This window comes from Tachyglossus aculeatus (genome assembly GCF_015852505.1).
Source record: "Tachyglossus aculeatus isolate mTacAcu1 chromosome 12 unlocalized genomic scaffold, mTacAcu1.pri SUPER_6_unloc_1, whole genome shotgun sequence".
Taxonomy (NCBI): Eukaryota; Metazoa; Chordata; class Mammalia; order Monotremata; family Tachyglossidae; genus Tachyglossus; species Tachyglossus aculeatus.
Window position 1 is genome coordinate 18,838,524 of NW_024044828.1, and position 27,054 is coordinate 18,865,577.

The 27,054-nt window shown below is 48.1% G+C and overlaps 2 protein-coding genes across 4 annotated transcripts; one reads left to right on the plus strand and one right to left on the minus strand.

Annotated features, from left to right (window-relative positions):
* Positions 1 to 2,661: 2,661 nt before the first annotated feature.
* On the plus strand, positions 2,662 to 7,286 carry LOC119920851 (duodenase-1-like). The gene is made up of 5 exons (XM_038741073.1): positions 2,662 to 2,719; positions 4,409 to 4,553; positions 5,206 to 5,335; positions 5,553 to 5,810; positions 6,966 to 7,286. The coding sequence occupies exons 1-5, from the start codon at positions 2,662 to 2,664 to the stop codon at positions 7,107 to 7,109; spliced, it is 735 nt and encodes a 244-aa protein (XP_038597001.1). The 3' UTR covers positions 7,110 to 7,286.
* A 2,409-nt stretch (positions 7,287 to 9,695) lies between these two features.
* On the minus strand, positions 9,696 to 25,428 carry HAUS2 (HAUS augmin like complex subunit 2). Of its 3 annotated transcripts, none has more exons than XM_038740986.1 (6): positions 25,363 to 25,428; positions 19,701 to 19,793; positions 16,745 to 16,814; positions 14,692 to 14,824; positions 12,521 to 12,629; positions 9,696 to 10,444 (listed from the first exon to the last, which is right to left on the minus strand). In XM_038740986.1, exons 1-6 carry the CDS (start codon positions 25,414 to 25,416, stop codon positions 10,406 to 10,408), a joined length of 498 nt encoding a protein of 165 aa, XP_038596914.1. In that variant the 5' UTR covers positions 25,417 to 25,428; the 3' UTR covers positions 9,696 to 10,405. The 3 variants fall into 3 exon arrangements, with proteins under 3 accessions (XP_038596914.1, XP_038596913.1, XP_038596915.1); XM_038740985.1 differs by lacking the exon at positions 9,696 to 10,444 and adding an exon at positions 11,429 to 12,079; XM_038740987.1 differs by lacking the exons at positions 9,696 to 10,444; positions 25,363 to 25,428 and adding exons at positions 11,429 to 12,079; positions 20,066 to 20,201.
* Between the last annotated feature and the right edge of the window lie 1,626 nt (positions 25,429 to 27,054).

Consider the following 27,054-nt stretch of genomic DNA (forward strand, 5'->3'; position numbering starts at 1 on the left):
CCTCTGGTTGGTGCTAACCTTCTCACTCTACTTAATAATAATCATGTTGGTATTTAAGTGCTTACTATGTGCCAAGCACTGTTCTAAGCACTGGGGAGGTTACAAGGTGATCAGGTTGTCCCATGGGGGGCTCACAGTCTTAATCCCCATTTTCCAGATGAGGGAACTGAGGCCCAGAGAAGTGAAGTGACTCGCCCAAAGTCACCCAGCTGACAATTGGCGGAGCTGGGAGTTGAACCCCTGCCCTCTGACTCCAAAGCCCGGGCTCTTTCCCCTGGGGCTGCACCACATGGGGCTGATGAGGTGACTGAGGCACAGAGAAGTGCAGCGGCTTGGCCCAAGTCACACAGCAGACGGGTGGCGCGGCAGGGATTAGAACCAACGTGGCTCAGTGGAAAGAGCCTGGGCTTTGGAGTCAGAAGTCATGGGTTCAAATCCCAGCTCTGCCACTTGTCAGCTGGGTGACTTTGGGCACACGCTTAGAGAAGCAGCGTCGCTCAGTGGAAAGAGCATGGGCTTTGGAGTCCGAGGCCATGGGTTCAAATCCCAACTCTGCCAATTGCCAGCTGTGTGACTCTAGGCAAGTCACTTAACTTCTCTGTGCCTCAGTTCCCTCATCTGTAAAATGGGGATTAAGACTGTGAGCCCCCTGTGGGACAACCTAATCACCTTGTAACCTCCCCAGCGTTTAGAACAGTGCTTTGCACGTAGTAAGCGCTTAATAAATGCTATTATTATTATTATTATGTCACTTAACTTCTCTGGGCCTCAGTTCCCTCGTCTGTAAAATGGGGATGAAGAACATGAGCCCCCCGTGGGACAAGCTGATCCCTTTGTAACCTCCCCAGCACTTAGAACAGTGCTTTGCACATAGTAAGCGCTTAATAAATGCTGTAAAAAAACCCAGGTCCTTCTACCCGTGTTCTTTCTACTAGGCCACGCTGCTTCTCACCTCAGTTGCAATGGACAGGATGGAGAAGGATCACCTTTTTCATCATCATCAATCGTATTTATTGAGCGCTTACTGTGCGCAGAGAACTGTACTAAGTGCTTGGGAAGTCCAAGTTGGCAACATCTAGAGACAGTCCCTATCCAACAGTGGGCTCACAGTGTAAAAGGGGGAGACAGAGAACAAAACCAAACATACTAACAAAATAAAATAAATAGGATATGTACAAGTACAATAAATAGAGTAACAAATATGTACAAACATATATACATGTATACAGGTGCAGTGGGGAAGAGAAGGAGGTAAGATGGGGGGGATGGAGAGGGGCACGAAGGGGAGAGGAAGGAAGGGGCTCAGTCTGGGAAGGCCTCCTGGAGGAGGTGAGCTCTCAGTAGGGCCTTGAAGGGAGGAAGAGAGATAGCTTGGCGGATGGGCAGAGGGATTGGGGGCATTCCGGGCCCGGGGGATGATGTGGGCTGGGGGTCGATGGTGGGACAGGCAAGAACGAGGTACGGTGAGGAGATTAGTGGTGGAGGAGCGGAGGGTGCGGGCTGGGCTGTAGAAGGAGAGAAGGGAGGTGAGGTAGGAGGGGGCGAGGGGATGGACAGCCTTGAAGCCCAGGGTGAGGAGTTTCCGCCTGATGTGCAGATTGATTGGGAGCCACTGGAGATTTTTGAGGAGGGGAGTAACATGCCCAGAGCGTTTCTGGACAAAGACAATCTGGGCAGCAGCATGAAGTATGGTTTGAAGTGGGGAGAGACACGAGGATGGGAGATCCGAGAGAAGGCTGATGCAGTAGTCCAGACGGGATAGGATGAGAGCTTGAACGAGAAGGGTAGCGGTGTGGATGGAGAGGAAAGGGCGGATCTTGGCAATGTTGCAGAGCTGAGACCGGCAGGTTTTGGTGACGGCTTGGATGTGAGGGGTGAACGAGAGAGCGGAGTCGAGGATGACACCAAGGTTGCGGGCTTGTGAGACAGGAAGGACGGTAGTGCCGTCAACAGAGATGGCAAAGTCAGGGAGAGGGCAGGGTTTGGGAGGGAATTCAAGGAGTTCAGTCTTGGACATGTTGAGTTTTAGGTGGCGGGCGGACATCCAGATGGAGATGTCCTGAAGGCAGGAGGAGACGCGAGCCTGGAGAGAGGGGGAGAGAGCAGGGGCAGAGATGGAGATCTGGGTGTCATCAGCGTAGAGATGATAGTTGAAGCCGTGGGAGCGCATGAGGTCACCGAGGGAGTGCGTGTAGATCGAGAACAGAAGGGGACCAAGCACTGAACCTTGGGGAACCCCCACAGTAAGGGGATGGCGGGGGGGGGGAGGAGCCTGCAAAAGAGACTGAGAATGAACGACTGGAGAGGTAAGAGGAGAACCAGGAGAGGATGGAGTCTGTGAAGCCAAGGTCGGATAGCGTGTTGAGGAGAAGGGGGTGGGCCACAGTGTCGAAGGCAGCTGAGAGGTCGAGGAGGATTAGGATAGAGTAGGAGCCGCTGGATTTTGCAAGCAGGAGGTCATTGGTGGTGACCTTTGAGTCGACACCTTTCTTTGTCGACTCTTAAGAAATTAGAAAATGGATGTGGCCTGGAGGTTTCTGTGGTTCGTGATCCCTCCTTTCCTGCCCGGGGGGATGTGGGGTTGGGGTGAGCGGGTTCTATAAGACCTGAGGGTTGGGGCAGTGGAAGCAGTGCAGCCGACCGGGTACCCTCTCCAAGAAGATGCAGCTCCTCCTCCTGTTCCTGTGGCCTCTTCTCCTTCCCCCTGGAGCACGGGGTGGTGAGTCCAGGGGTCTGCCCCCATTGACCATTCATTCCTTCATTCAATCGTATTTATTGAGCGCTTACTGTGTGCAGAGCACTGGACTGAGCGCTTGGGAAGTCCAAGTTGGCAACACCTAGAGACGGTCCCTACCCAACAGCGGGCTCACAGTCTAGAAAGGGGAGACAGACAACAAAACAAAACATATTAACCAAATAAAATAAATAGAATAAATATGTACAAGTAAAATAGAGTAATAAATATGTACAAACATATATATATTTCTACTGGACAGGTGTCAAGTCATCAGAATAAATAGAATTAAAGCTAGATGCACGTCATTAACACAATAAATATAATAGTAAATATGTACAAGTAAAATAGAGTAATAAATCTGTATAAACATACATACAGGTGCTGTGGGGAGGGGAAAGAGGGTCTAATCCCAGCTCCGCCCCTGGCCAGAGCATTTGGAGTCAGATGTCATGGATTCAAATCCCGGCTCCGCCAATTGTCAGCTTTGTGACCTTGGCCAAGCCACTTAACTTCTCTGTGCCTCAGTTACCTCATCTGTGAAATGGGGATTAAGACTGTGAGCCCCCAGTGGGACAACCTGATCACCTTGTAGCCCCCCCCCAGCGCTTAGAACATAGCAAGTGCTTAACAAATACCACCATTATTCCAGCGCTTAGAACAGTGCTTTGCACATAGTAAGTGCTAAACAAATGCCATCATTAATTAATTAATTAACAAGGCTTTGAAGCAGGGGACAGTAATTGTCGGATTTGAGGACGGAGGGCATTCCAGGCCAGAGGCAGGATGTGAACTGATTCAGGTGAGGCTGTACAGAGGAGAAAGAACTTGTTTCTCCATTCATCATCATCAATCGCATTTATTGAGCGCTTACTATGTGCAGAGCACTGTACTAAGCGCTTGGGGAGTACAAATTGGCAACATATAGAGACAGTCCCTACCCAACAGTGGGCTCACACTCTAAACTCACAGTTCCATTCACAAGTGGAACAGACCAGTACTGGGGAACTGGTCTGCCTCCCCCTCTAGACTGTAAGCTCACTGTGGTCAGGGAATGTGTCTGGTACATTGTACTCTCCCAAATACTTAGGACAGTGCTCTGCACGCAGTAAGCGCTCAATAAATACTATCGCCTGACTGCCTGGTGGCCCCTTTCTCCAAAACAGGGCGCTGGCTTCACGTACTTATCTATCGCATCTATTTTATTTTGTTAATATGTTTGGTTTTGTTCTCTGTCTCCCCCTTCTAGCCTGTGAGCCCACTGTTGGGTAGGGACTGTCTCTATACGTTGCCAACTTGTACTTCCCAAGCGCTTAGTACAGTGCTCTGCACACAGTAAGTGCTCAATACTATTGCCTGACTGGTGGCCCCTATCTCCAAAACAGGGCGCTGGCTTCGCGTACTTATCTATCGTATTTATTTTATTTTGTTAATCTGTTTGGTTTTGTTCTCTGTCTCCCCCTTCTAGCCTGTGAGCCCACTGTTGGGTAGGGACCGTCTCTAGATGTTGCCAACTTGTACTTCCCAAGCGCTTAGTCCAGTGCTCTGCACACAGTAAGCGCTCAATAAATACGATTGATTGATTGATTGATTGATTCTGGCCTCCCGGGTCAGGAGGATTCAGGTTTGGGTGTGGGAATCACCTCTTCCCTGGGGTTGGCGGGTCTGTTTCAGGGGAGATTATCGGCGGCAAGGAAGCAAAGCCGCACTCCCGCCCGTACATGGCGCATTTGAATTTCTACAAGAACGGCAATCGGCACTGTGGGGGGTTCCTGGTGCGAAAGGATTTTGTGCTGACAGCTGCTCATTGCAGTGGAAGGTGAGACCTCCCCTCCCCGCACCCTCTCTCCTCCTTGGGAGGGGTCCCAAGGGCCTGGGAGATAGAGTCCTTTGGAGCATGTGAGGGAGAGTGATTCTTTCCTCTGCACCAGAGTCAAGTGGGTTTTTCTTGTTTAAATGGTATTAGTTAAGCGCTTACTATGTGCCAAGATCATCGGGTTGGACACAGTCCCTGTCCCACCTAGGGCTCACAGTCTAAATCCCCATTTTTACAGATGGGGTAACCGGGGCCCAGAGAAATGAAGTGACTTGCCCAAGGACACAGAGCAGACAAGTGGCAGAGCTGGGACTGGAAACCTGGTCGTTCGTTCAATCGTATTTATTGAGCGCTTCCTGTGTGCAGAGCACTGGACTAAGCGCTTGGGAAGTCCAAGTTGGCAACATAGAGAGACGGTCCCGACCCAACAGAGGGCTCACAGTCTAGAAGGGGGAGACAGAAGACAAAACATATTTACAAAATAAAATAAATATGTACAAATAAAATAAATAGAGTAATAAGGCCTCTGGACTCCGAGGCCCGGGCTCTATTCACTAGTCCACGCTGCTTCAGAACCACCCTGGGGGAGGGTGAGAAGCTTCATCATCTATTTGTAATTTACACCAGTATTCCTCCGCCTTTTCTCTTCCCGTAGCGAAATGAGAGTCACTCTCGGGGCTCACAACATCAGAAATCGAGAAGCCACTCAACAGCGAATCCCTGTAGTGCAGAAATTCTCGCCCAACTATAATGGACACACCTTCGCCGACATCATGTTACTTAAGGTGCCACCCCCTCATTTCTCCTCTCTCCCCCTCGTCCCCATCACTGTCGTGTCAATCGGTTGTCACCGTCCTGGAACGAGAGTTCGCAAGGGCTCAGCTGCCCCTGTTCTTCCCGGGGATCCGGTCACTCCCTTGGGACCCTGGAGGTGAGCGGGAAGGGTGGCTCTGTTGTCTGTCACCAAATCCTTACCCTGTCCTCCCCTCCTTCCACTCCTAGCTGGGCCACGCGGCGAATATGACAAAGGAGGTGAATATTATCCGTCTGCCTTTGCTGGCGGCTAACGTGAAACCTGGTGTCGTGTGTTCTGTGGCTGGATGGGGGATGACGGGAGTGAACGGTCCCGGATCCAGGACGCTGCAGGAGGTGCAGTTGGAAGTGATGTCTCCGACCACCTGTAGCCGTCTCTACCGAAATTTCCGCTCCCGTGACCAACTGTGCGTGGGGAACCCCGAATCGCATAAATCGTCATTCAAGGTAAGTGATCTTCCCCTGTAGGTTGTGGCTGGGGAGAGGCGGCTGGAAACCCCTCCGGGCCCCTCCATCGTCGGATCTCTGGGGTGTCAGTCAATCAATCATATTAATTAATTAATTAATGATAGCATTTATTAAGCACTTACTATGTGCAAAGCACTGTTCTAAGCGCTGGGGAGGTTACAAGGTGATCAGGTTGTCCCACGGGGGGCTCACATTCTTAATCCCCATTTTACAGATGAGGTCACTGAGGCCCAGAGAAGTGACGTGACTTGCCCAAAGTCACACAGCTGACAGGTGGCGGAGCCGGGATTCGAACCCTTGACCTCTGACTCCAAAGCCCAGGCTCTTGCCACTGAGCCACGCTGCTTCTCTGAGCAGTAAGCTTATTGAGCAATAAGTAATAATTAATAAGAAATAATAATACTTATTGAGTATTAAGTAAGCTTATTGAGTGCTTACCGTGTGCAGAGCACTGTACTAAGTGCTTGGGAAGTCCAAGTTGGCAACATATAGACACAGTCCCTACCCAACAGTGGGCTCACAGTCTAGAGTGTCACCAAACCCCCCACCCCGGACGGCAGAGTCAGGACCTGCTGTGTGGGAGAGAGCTGGAATCGGAGTTAGAACAATTCCCAAAGGACAGGGAGAGGCTGGAGGATGGGGGAGGGAGAAGGTATTCCTGACTCCTCTCATGGACTACTAGGGATGGGATTTCTCCTTCCCCATTTCAGAAACAGGAGGGAAGGTGGCCTGATTCACAACATTTACGTCCACATCTGGAATTCTTTTATTTCTATTACCGTTCGTCTCCCCCTCTACCCTGCGAGCTTGTTGCGAGCCGGGAACAGGTCTACTGACTCTGTTATATTGTACTCTCCCAAGTGCTTAGTACAGTAGTCCTCACACGGTAAGATACTGACACCTGTCCGCCTGTTTTGTTTTGTTGCCTGTCTCCCCTTTCTAGACTGTGAGCCCCTTGTTGGGTAGGGACCGCCTCTATATGTTGCCAACTTGTACTTCCCAAGCGCTTACTACAGTGTTCTGCACACAGTAAGTGCTCAATAAATATGGCTGAATGAATGAATGCTTTACACAGTGCTTTGCACTCAGTAAGCGCTTAATAAATACAACTGATTGACCTATTCTGTCCCGCAGGGAGACTCAGGAGGCCCTCTGGTGTGTGGGAAGCGAGCCCAGGGCATCGTCTCCTACGGGAGACTGGATGCGAGACCTCCCAGCGTCTTTACTCGCGTCGCCTCTTACCTTCCCTGGATCAAGGAGATTCTCCAGAAGAATTAGTTTCTGATGCCTGGCCCAGGTGGAAAGTCAGACTCCTTGCCCTGGGCCAAAGCCTGAGCCATCCGTGCCCTCTCTCTGTCTCTCTCCCCTCTGGGCTTCCCCGAGTGTCCTCGGTGAAACCCAGCGCCAACCGCAAGCCCAGGGAAAACTCCTCGTCTAAAAAGGCGATATTCTGCTGGGTGGGTGGTCAATAAACCCTTGAGCATCACAACGTGGCATGTGTGTGTCTCCTTTAATAAGAGTGATAAGAGCATTTATTGAGCACCCACTCGGTGTGCACTGCGCTAAGCACTGGGCGGGGCAGTACCAAACCAGCAAACCACAAGTTCCCCACCACGAGGAGCTCGCATTCTAACAGAGCAGGAAGACGTGAAAGTATTTATAAAGAGCGATCAAAAGGAAGAATTGACTTTTAGAGAAGCAGCGTGGCTCAGTGGAAAGAGCCCGGGCTTGGGAGTCAGAGGTCATGGGTTCTAATCCCGGCTCCCCCACGAATCTGCTGTGTGACCTTGGGTAAGTCACTTCACTTCTCTGAGCCTCAGTGACCTCATCATCATCATCATCGATCGTATTTATTAAGCACTTAGTATGAGCAGAGCACTGTACTAAGCGCTTGGGAAGTACAAATTGGCAACATACAGAGACCCAACAGTCTAACAGAGTCCCTACCCAACAGTGGGCTCACAGTCTAAAAGGGGGAGACAGAGAACAAAACCAAACATACTAACAAAATAAAATAAATAGAATAGATATGTACAAATAAAATAGAGTAATAAATATGTACAAACATATATACATATGTATATATATATATACCTCATCTGGAAAATGGGGATGAAGACTGTGAGCCCCCTATGTACCCCACCCGCCCCTCCTGTGCTTTGAACAATGCTTGGCACATAGTAAGCGCTTAACAAATGCCATTATTATTATTATTATTTTCTTGGCTAGGAGCTGCACACCTTAGTGGGGAGAGCACAGTCTTGGGAGCCATTTCATTCATTCTGCACTTTTATCTTCACGCTTTTCAGCTGTCCCTGCATTTTTTGATGGTATTTGTTAAGCGCTTTCTGTGTGCCAGGCACTGTACTAAGCGCTGGCAAGACAATTTAGTTGGACACTGTCCATGCCCCAATTGGGACTCAGTCTTAATCCTCGTTTTACAGATAAGGGGACTGAGGCCCAGAGAAATCAAATGACTTGCCCAAGGTCATAGAGTAGACAAGCGTGCTTCTCATCATGCCTCGATCTCGCCGGCGACCCCTCTACCACAACCTGCCTCTGGCCTGCAACGCCCTTCCCTCCTCAAATCTGATACTCTCCCTTCCTTCAAAGCCTTATTGAAGGCCCATCTCCTCCAGGAGGCCTTCCCTGACTAAGCCTCCCCTTTCCTCTTAATAATAATAATAATAATAATGGCATTTATTAAGCGCTTGCTATGTGCAAAGCACTGTTCTAAGCGCTGGGGAGGTTACAAGGGGATCAGGTTGTCCCTCGTGGGACACTCCCCCATTTTACAGATAAGGGACCTGAGGCCCAGAGAAGTGAAGTGACTTGCCCAAAGTCACACAGCTGACAATTGGCAGAGGTAAGGTTTGAACCCATGACCTCTGACACCAAAGCCCGGGCCCTTTCCACTGAGCCACGCTGTTTCTCCAACTCCCTTCTGCGTCGCCCTGGCTTGCTGCCTTTCTTCTTCCCCCCTCCCAGCCCCACAGCACTTGTGTTCCTATCCGCCATTTCTTTGTATTAATGCCTGTCTCAGATGAGGCAACTGAGGCACAGAGAAGTTAACGTCCAAAGGCCACAGACCCAAGGGCTTAGAGGACTCAGAAGGGAGAACGAGGAAGCTCCTGGGGCTTTCAACGACCAAGCACTGCTAGACCTCTTCAGCGATATCAAAAACGACCATGTTGATCCCGCTAAAACTTCAAGGGGTGGCTAGAACCCAGGCCTAGGAGCCAGAGGGTCCTGGGTTCTAATCCCTGCTCTGCCGCTTGAGCTTGGAGGAGCCACTTTACTTCTCTGGGCCTCAGTTATCTCACCTGTAAAGTGGGGACTAAGGCTGTGAGCCCCATGTGGGACAGGGACTGTGTCCAACCTGATTAACTTCTATCTACCTCAGTGCTTGCAACAGTACTTGGCGCATAGTAAGCACTTAACAAGTACCATAATAATAATAATAATAATAATAATAATAATAAACTCATGCCTAGTCTCTCTGGAACCCCGCTTTCTGCTCAATGCGCTTGTTCTGTCGTAAATAAGGGGCTGCTGCAGATATGGCAATCACAAACACGACAACTCTGCAACAAGACCGCCTCTGTGGACCCGATTTTTGATCAGGGCTGTGGGTTTCACACTGGCCTTTTCAGCCACCCGTGCCCGATTTCCATCAACGATATTTTCTTTTACGGTATTTCACAAGTGCGTCGGGCACTGTGGCAAGCGCTGGGGTAGATACAAGATAATCAGGGCGGACACGGTCTCTGTCCCACGGGGGGATCAGTCTCCATCCCTGCTTTCCAGAGGAGGTAACTGAGGCCCAGAGAAGTGAAGGGACTTGCCCGAGGTCACACAGCAGGCAAGTGGCAGAGCCGGAATTAGAACCCAGGTCCTTCTGAATCCCACGCCTGTAGCTGCTCCTTCTTTGATTACGGAGGACGGTTCTATACGTACACCGTGGCCGACCCGAAGACCAGCTCCAGGTAGCAATTTTTAAAGCGTTGCTGCAAAAATAAATGACTGGAACTCCTGCCTAAACGATATATTACACATTCTCTATTTACATTAATGTCTGTCTTGCCCTCTGGAATAAAAGCTTGTTGCAAGCGGGGAACATTGCATTTGAGCTCTCCCGAACACTTAGCACAGTGCTCTGCACAGGATAAGTGCTCAACAAATACCACTGACAGATTTCTAATCACTCAGTGCCCTGAAATCATCTGTTGAATCGCCGAAGAACGGCAGGCGCCTCTTGGCATCACAAAGATTCTGACCGTCATAACTCGTCTCGCAGGATCATTCGAATTCCAGGATTGTTTCGAATTCCAGGATTGTTTCCCCGGAAACCTGGGGCCCTTGGATTCTGTTTCCCCTCCTCCTGGGGTTTAGGTCCAATTTTCAAATCTGATCTCTTGCTCACAGGCAGAGAGCCGGGCTGTGGTCCCAGTGAGTGCTCGATAAATACTACCGATTGAAGGCAGAAACCTGATGACAATTAAGAAAAATGTTGTAGGTGACCTCTTACTCTTTGCCTGTGGAATTTCTCCCAGTTGTCTCCACCTATCTGACGGTCAACTCTGGTTTCCGACATTATCGGCTTCAGACGGGTGCTTGTTTAAAAAAAAAAATAATAGCAATAATAGTGGTATTTGTTAAGCCCTTACTGCATGCCAAGCACTAGATATGAGGTACACGGGTTTGATACAATCCCTGTCCCACATGGGGCTCACCCTCTTAATCCCAATTTTCCAGATGAGGTAACCGAGGCTCGGAGAAGTGACTTACCCAAGGTCACACGGCAGACATGTGGCAGAGTTGGGATCAACTGACTCTTATGTGATCGAGTTTTCTGTTGCAACTGACTTCATTTTTACCATCCGAAGAGCAAAATTCAACTGATCTTTAACTACGAGGAGACTGTCTCTAAGTCTGGGGTAAAGGGAAGTTCAGATTCCCAGAGAGCTTCTAATCCCTCTTCTGCCACTTCTCTGCTGCACGGCCTTGGGCGAGTCACTTAACTTCCCTGTGCCTCGGTTACCTCATCTGTAAAATGGGGGTTAAGACTGTGAGCCCCATGTGGGACATGGATTGCGTCCAACCCGATTTGCTTGTATCCACCCAGTGCTTAGTACAGTGCCTGGCACATCGTAAGCGCTTAACAAATACCATAATTATTCATTATTTTTCTACTGGCTCACTGGTTTTCCCCTTTCGCTGGGTGGTTTCTCGTTCTTAATATGTTGCCAAGCGCTTAGTACAGTGCTCTGCACACAGTAAGCGCTCAATAAATACAATTGATTGATTGATAATAATGATAGCAAAGCGCTTACTATGTGCAAAGCACCGTTCTAAGCACTGGGAAGGTTACAAGGTGATCAGGTTGTCCCACGGGGGGGCTCACAGTCTTCATCCCCATTTTACAGATGAGGTCACTGGGGCACAGAGAAGTTCAGTGACTTGCCCAAAGTCACACAGCTGATAATTGGCAGAGCCGGGATTTGAACGCAGGACCTCTGACTCCAAAGCCCGGGCTCTTTCCACTGAGCCACACAAAGAGGCCACTCCTTATGTGAGGTGAAAGAGCGCGGCTACTATTCATAGTACGTTTATTTCTGAAACAGGCTGCCGGCTAAAAGCAACCAAGCTTGGAGGTCAGATGACAATCCCGCCTAGAGACCCCGACTCTTTAGGTCGCATTTTATCCGACCGGATCCTTTTGTCAGATCACAGATGACGAAGAGACCCAGGAAGCAGAGAAGAGGCTGGCCTCTCAAGGAGGGCAAAAGCCACAGTCACCGTGAAAAGCGTAGGAAACTAAATAATCGCCTCTAATGGCACCCTCTATCAAAGCCAAGACCACCGTCTTCAGTAGCCATTAATATAACATTTTACTTCTTTCCACTCTTACAAATCCCAAGGCAAATGCCAGCGCGATTTCCCCCGAAGCCCAGATTCTATAAGTGTTTCAGACTTTTTCATTCCTCCTGGCACACACTTTTAGGGCCCCGTTTGGCATGAGCTTCATTCACCCTGTATCAACTAAATGAAAATGATCTGCCATTTGAACTGTGAGAGGGAGGCACGGGAGACTTCAAGCGGATGCGCTTTAGAAGGCAACCTCAGTTATTAAAGAATTTGGGGATAGAAGAAGAAATGTCCTTTTGCTCTTCTCTCCACTTCAATATATGTTCTGCCAGTTCTTCTGTCTCTGACACCAACAAGTCCATCTTTGTCAAATCCTTGTCCTAGAATAAGCCACGGAAAGGAGGAAAGAAGGGAGGCACGGAGACACGAGCCAGGGGTGATTCTCCACAAGTGACTCCAAATTTGCAAAGAGAATTATGAAGTGTAAAATGGCAAACTCCTTTCCCTGGGAGTCTACAACCTCTAAACTGTCGGCTTATTGTTAGACTTAATTTTCCCAAGCGCTCAGTACGGTGTTCTGCACACAGTAAGCGCTCAATAAATACAAATGACGGAATAACAGGCGTGGGGAGATCATATGAATTTCAGGAGGGCAGTTGCCCACTAAAATGTCAAGGACTATCACTATACTCTTTATCGCTGTCATTCCTTTCTTTTTGCTTTTTAATAGCATCTGCTTAGTGCTTACTACGGGCCAGGCACTGAACTAAGCGCTGCAATGGAACGTGAAACCGTCACTGGGTGCTATTTTGGTTACTCACCATGTTTTTTAGAGCGGACTCTAAATGAGGGATGCTTCGGATGATATCGAGATGGGATTCTAGCTCGGCGATGAAGGCCACCGCCAAGTCGAGCAATTCCACCACAAACCTGGGACAGAGGCAGGATGGAAAAGGAAAGGAAAGAGAACGTATCAGAGGTTTAGTTAGCCATACTCTTTTCTGGCTTCCTTTTGGTCTTCCCTTCTTACCCCAACCTTTAATCAATCAATCAATCAATCAATCAATCGTATTTATTGAGCGCTTACTATGTGCAGAGCACTGTACTAAGCGCTTGGGAAGTACAAATTGGCATCACATAGAGACAGTCCCTACCCAACAGTGGGCTCACAGTCTAAAAGGGGGAGACAGAGAACAGAACCAAACATACCAACAAAATAAAATAAGTAGGATAGAAACGCACAAGTAAAATAAATAAATAAATAAATAAATAAATAGAGTAATAAATATGGACAACCATATATACATATATGGGGGAGACAGAGAACAGAACCAAACATACCAACAAAATAAAATAAGTAGGATAGAAATGTACAAGTAAAATAAATAAATAAATAAATAAATAGAGTAATAAATATGTACAACCATATATACATATATACAGGTGCTGTGGGGAAGGGAAGGAGGTAAGACGGGGGGATGGAGAGGGGGACGAAGGGGAGAGGAAAGAAGTCGACCTTCTAGACTGTGAGCCTGATGCTGGGTAGGGACCATCCCTATATGTTGCCAATTTGGACTTCCCAAGCGCTTAGTACAGTGCTCTGCACACAGTAAGCGCTCAATAAATGCGATTGAATGAATGAATGCTCTGCACACAGTAAGCGCTCAATAAATACAACTGACTGACTGACCTTTGTTCCTGCATCAGAGCAAGAAGATCGCTACGCAGGAACAGCGTAACCGACAAACCTTCAGCGTTTTAAAATCAAAAGGAACCAATCTGTCGCCACCAAAAGTAATCATAATAATCGTGCCATTTGTTAAGCGCTTACTATGTGCCGGGCACTGTGCTAAGCGCGGCGGGGGACACAAGCAAATCAGGTTGGACACAGTCCCTGTCCCACATGGGGCGCAAAGTCTTAATCCCGTTTTACAGATGAGGGAACTGAGTACAGTGCTCTGCACATAGTAAGCGCTCAATAAATATGATTGATGATGAGGCCCAGGGGAGCGAAGCAGCGTGGCTCAGTGGAAAGGGCCCGGGCTTGGGAGTCAGAGGCCATGGGTTTGAATCCCGACTCTGTTGTGTGACCTTGGGCAAGTCACTTAAATTCTCTGGGCCTCAGTTACCTCATCTGGAAAATGGGGATGAAGATTGTGAGCCCCATGTGGGACAACCTGATCCCCTTGTATTCCCTCCAGAGCTTAGAACAGTGCTTCGCACATAGTAAGCGCTTAACAAATGCAAAAAAAAAAAAAAAAAAAAAAGAAGGGACTTGTCCAAGGTCACACAGCAGACAAACGGCACAGTGGGGATTAGAACCCACGTATTTTCTAACTCCCAAGTCCGTGTTCAGGCTGTTGGGTCACCGACATTGCGCTACTGTTAACAACTCGTGCTAGGCGCGGAGTTCGACCCGGCCGGAGCTGACCGGAGAAAACACCCAGCGTTTTCCCTAATGGCTCCGGGGCTGAACCAAGATTATCCGTCACCCCCCGGGCCTGGAATGCCCCCAATCCCTCTGCCCACCCGCCAAGCTAGCTCTCTTCCTCCCTTCAAGGCCCTGCTGAGAGCTCACCTCCTCCAGGAGGCCTTCCCAGACTGAGCCCCTTCCTTCCTCTCCCCCTCGTCCCCCTCTCCATCCCCCCCATCTTACCTCCTTCCCTTCCCCACAGCACCTGTATATATGTTTGTACATATTTTTTACTCTATTTATTTTATTTGTACATATCTATTCTATTTATTTTATTTTGTTAGTATGTTTGGTTTTGTTCTCTGTCTCCCCCTTTTAGACTGTGAGCCCACTGTTGGGTAGGGACTGTCTCTAGATGTTGCCAATTGGTACTTCCCAAGCGCTTAGTCCAGTGCTCTGCACCTAGTAAGCGCTCAATAAATACGATTGATGATGATGATGATGATGATCCGTACGCCGCATCTGTTGCCTGCGGTTTGGCCGTTCAACCCGCCACCCGGCCCTCGGCCTGCACCTGACCTGTGGTACGCGGCTTCAATCGGCAGGTTCTCCTGACAAAGGGGTTTCATCAGTCGCTGCTGGAGAGACCTCTTCTCTTTCAGCACGGCTTCCAGGTGGCCGTTCATGCTCTGTAAGGCGTCACACTTCCGAGCTACACTCACAAACACACCCCAGGACAACAGCCGGGGGTCACAATCTAGCCGACAGCAGAAACACCACCTTTCTCTAGCCTCATTTTGTGAGCCCGCTGCTGGGTACAGACCGTCTCTATATGTCGCCAACTTGCACTTCCCAAGCGCTTAGTCCAGTGCTCTGCACACAGTAAGCGCTCAATAAATATGATTGAATGAATGAATCTTCTTCGATCAATCCCGATTGCCCTGCGTGTCCAATTAAGACGCCTGATCGAAGGCGCCTGCTCTCTTCAGCTTGTGCTCCCCCAAACCTATTTGTGACCCCAAATCCACCCACTCAATTTACCCCTCCAAGCCCTTAACCCCCGCCCTCTCTATAAATCACATCCCTCACCCCTACGGTGCCTCGCAAAACGCTTTTTATGATGCCTCTGGTGAAGATTCTCAAGCCCCTTTAGATCCCTCTAGTCTATTCAATCGTATTTATTGAGAGCTTACTGCGTGCAGAGCACTGTACTAAGTGCTTGGGAAGTCCAAGTTGGCAACATCTAGAGACGGTCCCTACCCAACACTGGGCTCACAGTCTTGAAGGGAGAGACAGAGAACAAAGCCAAACACATTAACAAAATAAAATAAATAGAATAGATATGTACAAGGAAAATAAATAGAGTAATCAATCACTCTAGACTGTGAGACCGTTGCTGCGTAGGGACCGTCTCTATACGTCGCCAACTTGTACTTCCCAAGCGCTTAGTACAGTGCTCTGCACACAGTAAGCCTCAATAAATACGACTGAATGAATGAATCCCTCACCCCACACTGTCTCTCCAAACCAGCCGGGTTGAGTAATTCTAGTAAATTCTAATTCTAGTAATTCTAGAGAAGCAGCGTGGCTCAGTGAAAAGAGCCCGTGCTTTGGAGTCAGGGGTCATGGGTTCCAATCCCGGCTCTGCCAACTGTCAGCTGTGTGACTTTGGGTAAGTCACTTCACTTCTCAGGGCCTCAGTTCCCTCACCTGTAAAATGGGGATTAAGACTGTGAGCCCCCCATGGGACAATCTGATCTCCTTGTAACCTCCCTAGTGCTTTGCACATAGTAAGCGCTTAATAAATGCCATCATTATTATTAGTAACTGAGCCTAGAGCTCCAGCCTTCTTTCTCAGTTATCTAGTTGCTTGCCCTTAACCCGCACATAATTCTGTCGCTTTAGCTATTTATGCATTTATACTTTCCGCTGGCCAGGGCTGACTCTTCCATTCTTTTTCCGTCTCCTTCCTCGCAAATTACTGAGGAATACCATCTCCACTTCCCTTCTTCCACCTGGTTTTCTATCATCTCACTTTCTGCTAACGCTACAGTCCCTGTGGCAGGTCCTGGAGGGGAGGGTCCCCCTCCCCATCCCCCTCGCCTTACCTCTTTCCCCTCCCCACAGCACCTGTATATATGTATATATGTTTGTATTTATTTATTACTCTATTCATTTATTTTATTTGTACATATTTATTCTATTTATTTTATTCTGTTAATATGTTCTGTCTTCTTGTCTGTTTCCCCCTTCTAGACCGTGAGCCCGCTGTTGGGTAGGGACCGTCTCTAGATGTTGCCAACTTGGACTTCCCAAGCGCTTAGTACAGTGCTCTGCACTCAGTAAGTGCTCAATAAATACGACAATGAATGAATGAATGCTATAGCTGGGTTTCCTGAGATCAGGTGGGAGAATAAATACCAATCAATCAATATCACTGAGGGATGGAGTGAGAAGCCCATTGAAACTCATGGCAGAAGTGAAGTTTTGGAGGATCTGAACAACTGATATTTGAAGACAGAACCCCACCTCAAAGGATCGCAGCATGAAATTTACATTTTAATTCTAATACAGCAGGCCCCTCTCAGGTGATTTTAGCCTTCGGCAACCACCCTCTGATACGCTTACTCACCTAGGTAGAAAGGATGAGCAACATCTGCTGAATCCCTTTCCATCTTCAGAAGTTCTAACTCCAGGTTTTTCTACGAAAGACAGTTGGATCGATTCAGAAAGAGTAGTGTGGCCTGGTAGAGGACTGGGTTCTAATCCTGGCTCTGTCACTTAATAATAATAATAACAATGATGGCATTTGTTAAGCGCTTACAATGTGCAAAGCACTGTTCTAAGCGCTGGGGAGGTTACAAGGTGATCAGGTTGTCCCATGAGGGGGCTCAGTTTTAATCCCCATTTTACAGATGAAGTAACTGAGGCCCAGAGAAATGACTGGCCCAAAGTCACACAGCTGACAGTTGGCTGAGCCGGGATTTGAACCCCTGACCTGACTCCAAAGCCCGGGCTCTTTCCACTGAGCCATGCTGCTGGGTGACCTTGGGCATGTCATTTCACTCTTTTCGGCCTCAGTGATCTCATCTATAAAATGGGAATTAAGATTGCGAACCCCATGTGGGATATGGACTGATTAGCTTCTGTCTACCCCAGCACTTATAACGCTGTTTAGCACATCGTAAGCGCTTTAACAAATATCATAAGAGTACAAAACAATCAATCACTCAATCGTATTTATTGAGCACTTACTGTGTGCAGAGCACACAACAACAACTTCACACACACATTCCCTTCCCACTACGAGCTTACAGTCTAGCGGAGGAGACCGACATGAATATAGAGAAGCAGCGTGGCTCAGTGGAAAGAGCCCGGGCTTTGGAGTCAGAGGTCAGGGGTTCGAATCCCTGCTTCACCAACTGTCGGCTGTGTGACTGTGGGCAAGTCACTTAACTTCTCTTGGCCTCAGTTCCCTCATCTGTCAAATGGGGATGAAGACTGTGAGCCCCCCGTGGGACAACCTGATCACCTTGTAACCTCCCCACCACTCAGAACAGTGCTTTGCACATATTAAGTGCTTAATAAATGCCACCATCATCATTATTATTATTATTAAATAAATTATTGATATGTACGTAAGTGCTGTGGGGCTGGGAGTGGTGGTGAATAAAGCGAGCAAGTCCGGGCAACGCAGAAGGGAGTGGGAGAAGAGGAAAGGGGGGCTTAGTCAGGGAAGGTCTCTGGGAGGAGATGGGCCTTCGATAAGGCTTTGCATTGTCGGACATGAAAAGAAGGGCCTTCCATGCCGGAGGCAGGATGTAAGGACGATATCGGCAGTGAGATAGACGACCTTGCGGTCCAGCAAGTAGGATGGCATTAGAGGAGTGAAGTGTGAGGACTGGGTCATAGCAGGAGATCGGCAAGGCGAGGTAGGAGGGGGCAAGGAGATTTGAGGGCTATAAAATCCATGGTGAGGAGTTTCTCTTTGATGTGGAGGTGGATCATCATCATCATCAATCGTACTTATTGAGCGCTTACTATGTGCAGAGCACTGTACTAAGCGCTTGGGAAGTCCAAATTGGCAACATCTAGAGACAGTCCCTACCCAACAGTGGGCTCACAGTCTAAAAGGGGGAGACAGAGAACAAAACCAAACATACTAACAAAATAAAATAAATAGAATAGATATGTACAAATAAAATAAATAAAAAAATAAACAGAGTAATAAATATGTACAAACATATATACATATATACAGGTGGATGGAGAATCACTGGAGGTTCCTGAGGAGCGGGGAAACGCGGACTGAACGTTTTTGTGGAAAAACGATCCGGGCCAGCAGAGTGAAGTCTGGACCGGAGAGGGGACAGATAGGAGGCTGAGAGTTTCTGTTTGACTAGAAACTCTAAAAACTTCTAGCCTGTGAGCCCGCTGTTGGGTAGGGACCGTCTCTATATGTTGCCAACTTGTACTTCCCAAGCCCTTAGTACGGCGCTCTGCACACAGTAAGCGCTCAATAAATACGACTGACTGAATGAATGAATGCGGAGAATAGAGAAGTTTCTGTTTGATGCGGAGAATAGAGAAGCAGCGTGGCTCGGTGGAGAGAGCCCGGGCTTTGGAGTCAGAGGGCATGGGTTCAAATCCCAGCCCCGCCAATTGTCAGCTGGGTGACTTTGGGCAAGTCACTTCACTTCTCTGGGCCTCAGTGACCTCATCTGGAAAATGGGGATGAAGACTGTGAGCCCCCCGGGGGACAACCTGATCACCCTGTAACCTCCCCAGTGCTTAGAACAGTGCTTTGCACATAGTAAGTGCTTAATAAACGCCATCATTATTAAGCAGCGTGGCTCAGTGGAAAGAGCCCGGGCTTTGGAGTCAGAGGTCATGGGTTCAAATCCCGGCTCCTCCAATTGTCAGCTGTGTGACTTTGGGCAAGTTAATTCACTTCTCTGAATTAAGCGCTTAGTACAGTGCTCTGCACACAATAAGCGCTCAATAAATACGATTGATTGATTCTCTGGGCCTCAGTGACCTCATCTGCAAAACGGGGATGAAGACTGTGAGCCCCCCGTGGGATAACCTGATCGCCTTGTAATCTCCACAGCTTTTACTTGTACATATCTGTTCTATTTATTTTATTTTGTTAGTATGTTTGTTTTTGTTCTCTGTCTCCCCCTTCTAGACTGTGAGCCCACTGTTGGGTAGGGACCGTCTCTCTATGTTGCCAACTTGTACTTCCCAAGTGCTTAGTACAGTGCTCTGCACACAGTAAGCGCTCAATAAATACGATTGATTGATTAGAACAGTGCTTGGCACATAGTAAGCGCTTAATACCAACATTATTATTATTATTATGTGGGACATACACCTGACTGCCTTGTATCTACCCCAGAACTTCTGTAAAATGGGGATTAATACTCTGAGCCCTATGTGGGATGTGGACTCTGTCTAACCTCCTCAGCGCTTAGAACAGGGCTTTGCACATAGTAGGCGCTTAATAAATGCCATTAAAAAAAAATAGGGCAGGAATACAGAGTAGGGGAACCTGCCTGCTGCCCTATGGCCCCCGGGAGAGATTTCACCTGGTTGATTTCCGCCTGAATGTCTGTAATTCGTTGCATCCTGGAGAAGTGCTCAAAGCAGGGTGCTTGGGGCGCAGTCCAGCTCAGCTTCTCCTAGGGTGAGAAATCAGAGATGGCAGCACAGATTTAACGGAGCGATACGCCGGTTCGGAGATCATCGTCATCATCAATCGTATTTATTGAGCGCTTACTATGTGCAGAGCACTGTACTAAGAGCTTGGGAAGTACAAATTGGCAACATCTAGAGACAGTCCCTCCCCAACAGTGGGCTCACAGTCTAAAAGGGGGAGACAGAGAACAAGACCAAACATACTAACAAAATAAAATAAATAGCATAGATATGTACCACGCTATCCCATGCTCACCGGCCGCTTCCGGGTTGGCGGAATCGGGAATCCTCCCGATCTGCTTTGGCAACGGCCCAGCTGGGAAGGCGGTTTCTTCCGGGCTTAGCTGGTACGATAATCATTTGCTGCTTGCAAAACCCACCGGCAGATCCGTTCTCTGTCTCCCCCTTTTAGACTGTGAGCCCACCGTGGGGTAGGGACTGTCTCTAGATGTTGCCAATCTGTACTTCCCAAGTGCTTAGTACAGTACTCTGCACATAGTAAGCGCTCAATAAATACGATTGATGATGATCCGTGAGTCGCTTGCAAAGCGATCTTCAGAATAATCGCCGGGCTGATTAGGAGGGCTGCCAAACTTTCAAGGTGGCCCCGCCTGAAGATAGGCCATAAGTGAGTTGCATAATCCTGTATATATGGTTGTACATATTTATTACTCTATTTATTTATTTTACTTGTACATAGCTATTCTATTTATTTTATTTTGTTAGTATGTTTGGTTTTGTTCTCTGTCTCCCCCTTTTAGACTGTGAGCCCACTGCTGGGTAGGGACTGTCTCTAGATGTTACCAACTTGTACTTCCCAAGCGCTTAGTACAGTGCTCTGCACACAGTAAGCGCTCAATAAATACGATTGATGATGATGATCCACGGGGCTGAGGGTCCTGGTGATATAGATAACGCCAGCTTCGGCCATATCAAAGCCGAGTCCCTACTCCGCTGCTTGTCAGCTGTGTGACTTTGGGCAAGTCACTTCTCTGTGCCTCAGCTACCTCATCTGTAAAATGGGGATGAAGACTGTGAGCCCCCCGTGGGACAACCTGATCACCTCGCATCCTCCCTGGCACTTAGAACAGCGCACATAGTAAGCGCTTAACAAATAGCAAAATTATTATTATCATTATGAGAAAGGCTAAATATTTAGTGCGGTGCTCGGCTGAGTGAGAGACAGGAGTCAGGGATAAGGCCAAGGGGAGACAGGAAGGACGGTGGTGCTGTCTACAGTGATGGGAAAGTCGGGGGGAGGATAGGGTTTGGGTGGGAAGATGAGGGGTTCTGTTTTAGACACATTAAGTTTGAGGTGATGGGAGGACATCCAATTATATATTGTACATTTAATATTCACCCAACCTCCAACCCCAAGGTACTTAAGTACCAATCTCTAAATGATATATTACAAATTACTTATTTATTCGCATTAAGGTTTATTCCCACTACTTCACCATCAATCGTATTTATTGAGCGCTTACTGTGTGCGGAGCACTGTACTAAGCGCTTGGGAAGTACAAGTTGGCAACATATAGAGACAGTCCCTACCCACCAGTGGGCTCACAGTCTAAAAGCTAATAATAATGGCATTTGTTAAGCGCTTACTATGTGCCAAGCACTGTTCTAAGCGCTGGGGGGGATACAAGGTGACCAGGTTGTCCCACATGGGGCTCACAGCCTTAATCCCCATTTTACAGATGGGGTAACTGAGGCTCAGAGCAGCTAAGTGACTTGCCCAAGGTCACACAGCAGACATGTAGCAGAGGCGGGATTCGAACACTACTCTAGACTGTAAGCTCATTATGGGCAGGGAACGTGTCTAACGCGTGAGCCCCATTTGGGACAGGGAATGGGGCCAACCTGACTTGCTTGCAATCATTCAGTTGTATTTATTGAGCGCTTACTGTGTGCAGAGCACTGTACCAAGCGCTTGGGAAGTACAAGTTGGCAACATATTCATTCATAATAATAATAACGTTGGTATTTGTTAAGCGCTTACTATGCGCAAAGCACTGTTCTAAGCGCTGGGGTAGATACAAGGTAATCAGGTTGTCCCACATGGGGCTTACAGTCTTCATCCCCATTTTACAGATGAGGGAACTGAGGCCCAAAGAAGTGAAGTGACTTGCCCAAAGTCACACAGCTAAGTGGCAGAGCTGGGATTTGAAGCCATGACCTCTGACTTCAAAGCCCGGGCTCTTTCCACTGAGCTGCGCTGCTTCTCATATGTAATCTATACACATACATATATACATATATACACATATACATATATATATATGCACACATACATACATACACACATACATACATATACACACATATATACATACACATACATATATATACACATATATACACACACATACATATATATACACATACACATATATATATATATATATATATACATATATATATATACACACACACACACATTTTCTGTGCCTCAGTTCCCTCATCCACCCCAACGCTTAGTACAGTGCTTGGCACACAGGCAGCGAGAGCACGGGCTTGGGAGTCCGAGGACACGGGTTCACTTGTCCGCTGCGTGACCCTGGGCGAGCCGCTTAACTTCATTCAATCACCAATCGTATTTATTGGGCGCTTACTGTGTGCAGAGCACTGTACTAAGCACTTGGAAGGTACAATTCAGCAACAAAGAGCGACAATCCCTGCCCACACGGGGCTCACGGTCTAGAAGGGGGAACGCAGACTTCAAAAAAAGTGAACAGGCATCAGTAGCATCAATATAAATAAATAGAATTATATTATATAATTATATATCATAATATATATTATATATATAAGGCATCAGTAGCATCAATATAAATAAATAGAATTATATTATATAATTATATATTATAATATATATTATATGTAATATAATTATATATTATAATATAATTCTATTTATTTATATTATATATACGCACACACATTTTCTGTGCCTCAGTTCCCTCATCTGTAAAATGCGAATTAAGACTGGGCCAACCTAATGACCCTGGATCCACCCCAGCGCTTAGAACAGTGTTTGGCACATAGTAAGCGCTTAACAAATACCATCGTTATTATTCTCTGGGCCTCAGTGACTTCACCTGTAAAATGGGAATGAAGACTGTGAGCCCCAGCTGGGCCAACCTGATGACCTTGTATCTACCCCAGCGCTTAGAACAGTGCCTGGCACATAGTAAGCGCTTAACAAATCCCATCATGATGATCATTATTAGAAGGGGGGAGGCAGACATCAAAACAGGTAAAAAGGCATCAATAACATCAATATAAATAAACGGAATTTTATATATATACACATACATTTTCTGTGCCTCAGTTCCCTCATCGGTAAAATGGGGATGAAGACTGTGACCCCCACATGGGCCAAACTGATCACCTTGGATCTCCCCCAGTGCTTAGACCAGTGCCTGGCACATAGTAAGCGTTTAACAAGTAATAATAATAATAATTGTAGTATTACCATCATGATGATTATTATTTGAAGTAAACAAGTAAAGAGGCATCAGTAGCATCAACATAAACAAGATTATATATATGTGTGTGTATATATATACACACACACATTCTTATAGAATAATAATAATGATGGCATTTGTTAGGCTCTTACTCTGTGCCAAGCACTGTTCTAAGTGCTGGGGGAGGATACAAGGTGATCAGGTTGTCCCACGGGGGGCTCCCAGTCTTCATCCCCATTTTACAGATGAGGGAACTGAGGCTCAGGGAAGTTAAATGACTTGCCCAAAGTCACCCAGCTGACAGTTGGCGGAGCCGGGATTTGAAGCCATGACCTCTGACTCCAAAGCCCGGGCTCTTTCCACTGAGCCACGCTGCTTCTCATATATATATACACACATATACACACACACATATATATGTATATATACATATATATCTCATGCATATATACACATATACACACACACATACATATATACACATGCATACATATATACACACATACATATATATACACACATACATATATACACACATACATATATATACACATATATATACACACACATATATACACACATATACACACACATACACATATATACACATACACACACACATACATATATACACATATACACACACACATACATATATATATACACACACACACACACACACATTTTCTGTGCCTCAGTGCCCTCATCTGTAAAATGGGGATGAAGACTGGGAGCCCCCCGTGGGCAACCTGATCACCTTGTATCCTCCCCCAGCACTTAGGACAGTGCTTTGCACATAGTAAGCGCTTAATAAATGCCATCATTATTATTATTATTATTATTCCCTGGGCCTCAGTTCCTTCACGTGTCAAATGGGGATGAAGACTGGGGAGCCCCACGGGGGGCAACCTGATCCCCTTGTATCCCCGCAGCGCTTAGGACAGTGCTTGGCACATAGTAAGCGCTTAATAAATGCCACCATCATCATTATTATTCTCTGTGCCTCAGTTCCCTCATCTGTAGAATGGGGATGAAGACTGGGGAGCCCCACGGGGGGCAACCTGATCCCCTTGTATCACCGCAGCGCTTAGGACAGTGCTTGGCACATAGTAAGCACTTAATAAATGCCACCATCATCATTATTATTCTCTGTGCCTCAGTTCCCTCATCTGTAGAATGGGGATGAAGACTGGGGAGCCCCACGGGGGGCAACCTGATCCCCTTGTATCACCGCAGCGCTTAGGACAGTGCTTGGCACATAGTAAGCGCTTAACAAATGCCATCATTATTATTATGCTCTGGGCCTCAGTTCCCTCATCTGCAGAATGGGGATGAAGACTGGGGAGCCCCACGGGGGACAACCTGATCACCCTGTATCCCCGCAGCGCTTAGGACAGTGCTTGGCACATGGTAAGCGCTTAATAAATGCCACCATCATCATTATTATTCTCTGTGCCTCAGTTCCCTCATCTGTAAAATGGGGATGAAGACTGGGGAGCCCCACGGGGGACAACCTGATCCCCTTGTATCTCCGCAGCGCTTAGGACAGTGCTTGGCACATAGTAAGCGCTTAATAAATGCCATCATCACTATTATTCTCTGTGCCTCACTTCCCTCATCTGTAAAATGGGGATGAAGACTGGGGAGCCCCACGGGGGACAACCTGATCCCCTTGTATCTCCGCAGCGCTTAGGACAGTGCTTGGCACATAGTAAGAGCTTAATAAATGCCATCATCACTATTATTCTCTGTGCCTCACTTCCCTCATCTGTAAAATGGGGATGAAGACTGGGGAGCCCCACGGGGGACAACCTGATCCCCTTGTATCCCCGCAGCGCTTAGGACAGTGCTTGGCACATAGTAAGCGCTTAACAAATGCCATCATTATTATTACGCTCTGGGCCTCAGTTCCCTCATCTGTAAAATGGGGATGAAGACTGGGGAGCCCCACAAGGGACAACCTGATGGCCTTGGATCTGCCCCAGCGCTTAGAACAGTGGTGGGCACATAATAAGCGCTTCACAAATAGCATGATGATGATGATGATGAAGAATAACGAAAACTTTCATTTATTCCTCACCGAGCCACGATGGAGCTGCTGCACGAGGCGACCCGCCTCGCTGGAGGCCTCCATGGCTCCGCGCGCATGCGCGACAACGTCACGAAGACGCGCTGACGTCGCGAAGACGCGCTGACGTTAACGTGGGCCGCGTCGATGTCTTGACGACACGCGGACGTCACGAAGGCGCGCTGACGTCACGTGGGCCGCGCCGACGTCTCGACGACGTGCGGACTCCACGAAGGCGCGCTGACGTCACGTGGGCCGCGGCGCTGCGGCCGCAGGAGTTCGGCGGGCGGTGACGTCACGAAGGGGGCACGCGCGAGGAAGGGCGCGAGGCGGAGGAGGAGGAGGACGGGGCTCGCGCGCGGCTGACGTCATGAGGGCGGTCATTCATTCATTCATTCATTCATTCGAGAAGCAGCGCGGCTCAGTGGAAAGAGCGCGGGCTTTGGAGTCAGGGGTCGTGGGTTCGAATCCCGGCTCCGCCACATGTCTGCTGTATGACCTTGGGCAAGTCACTTAACTTCTCTGAGCCTCAGTTACCTCATCTGTAAAATGGGGATGATGACTGTGAGCCCCGTGCGGGACAACCTGATCACCTTGTATCCCCCAGCGCTTAGAACAGTGCTTTGCACATAGTAAGTGCTTAATAAATGCCATCATTATTATTATTATTATTATTCATTCACTCATTCAATCGTATTTATTAATAATATTGATGGAATTTATTAAGCGCTGGGGAGGTTACAAGGTGATCAGGTTCATTCATTCATTCAATCGTATTTATTGAGCGCTTACTGTGTGCAGAGCATTGGACTAAGCGCTCGGGAAGTCCAAGTTGGCAACATTCACTCATTCATTCAGTGCACGAGACGTCACGAAGGCGCGCTGACGTCACGAAGGTGCAATGACGTCACGAGGGGGGCGCGCCGCCGCAAGGGGGAGCCGCTGCGGCCGCAGGAGGGCGCCGGACGGTGACGTCACGAAGGGGGCGCGCGCGAGATACAGAGCGCGAGGCGGAGGAGGGCGTCAGCCAGTGACGTCACGAAGGGGGCGTGAGCGAGGAAGGGCGCGAGGCGGAGGAGGAGGACGGGGCTCGCGCGGCTGACGTCATGAGGGCAGTCATTCATTCAATCGTATTTATTAATAATAATAATAATTTTGGTATTTCTTAAGCGCTTACTATGTGCGAAGCACTGTTCTAAGCCCTGGGGAGGATACAAAGTGATCAGGTTGTCCCATGTGGGGCTCACAGTCTTCATCCCCATTTTACAGATGAGGGAACTAAGGCCCAGAGAAGTGAAGTGACTTGCCCATAGTCACACAGCTGACAAGTGGCGGAGCGGGTATTTGAACCGATGACCTCTGACTCCAAAGCCCGGGCTCTTTCCACTGGGCCATGCTGCTTCCCCCAATAATCATTAATAATAATGATGGAATTTATTAAGTGCTTACGATGTGCAAATCACTGTTCCAAGCGCTGGGGAGGTTACAAGGTGATCAGGTTCATTCAATCGTATTTATTGAGCGCTTACTGCGTGCAGAGCACTGGACTAAGCGCTTGGGAAGTCCAAGTTGGCAACATTCATTCGTTCATTCAGTGCGCGTCGACGTCACGAAGGCGCGCTGACGTCACGAGGGGGCGCACCGCCGCGGCCGCAGGAGGGCGGCAGGCGGTGACGTCACGAGGGGGCGCGCGCGCGAGAGAGG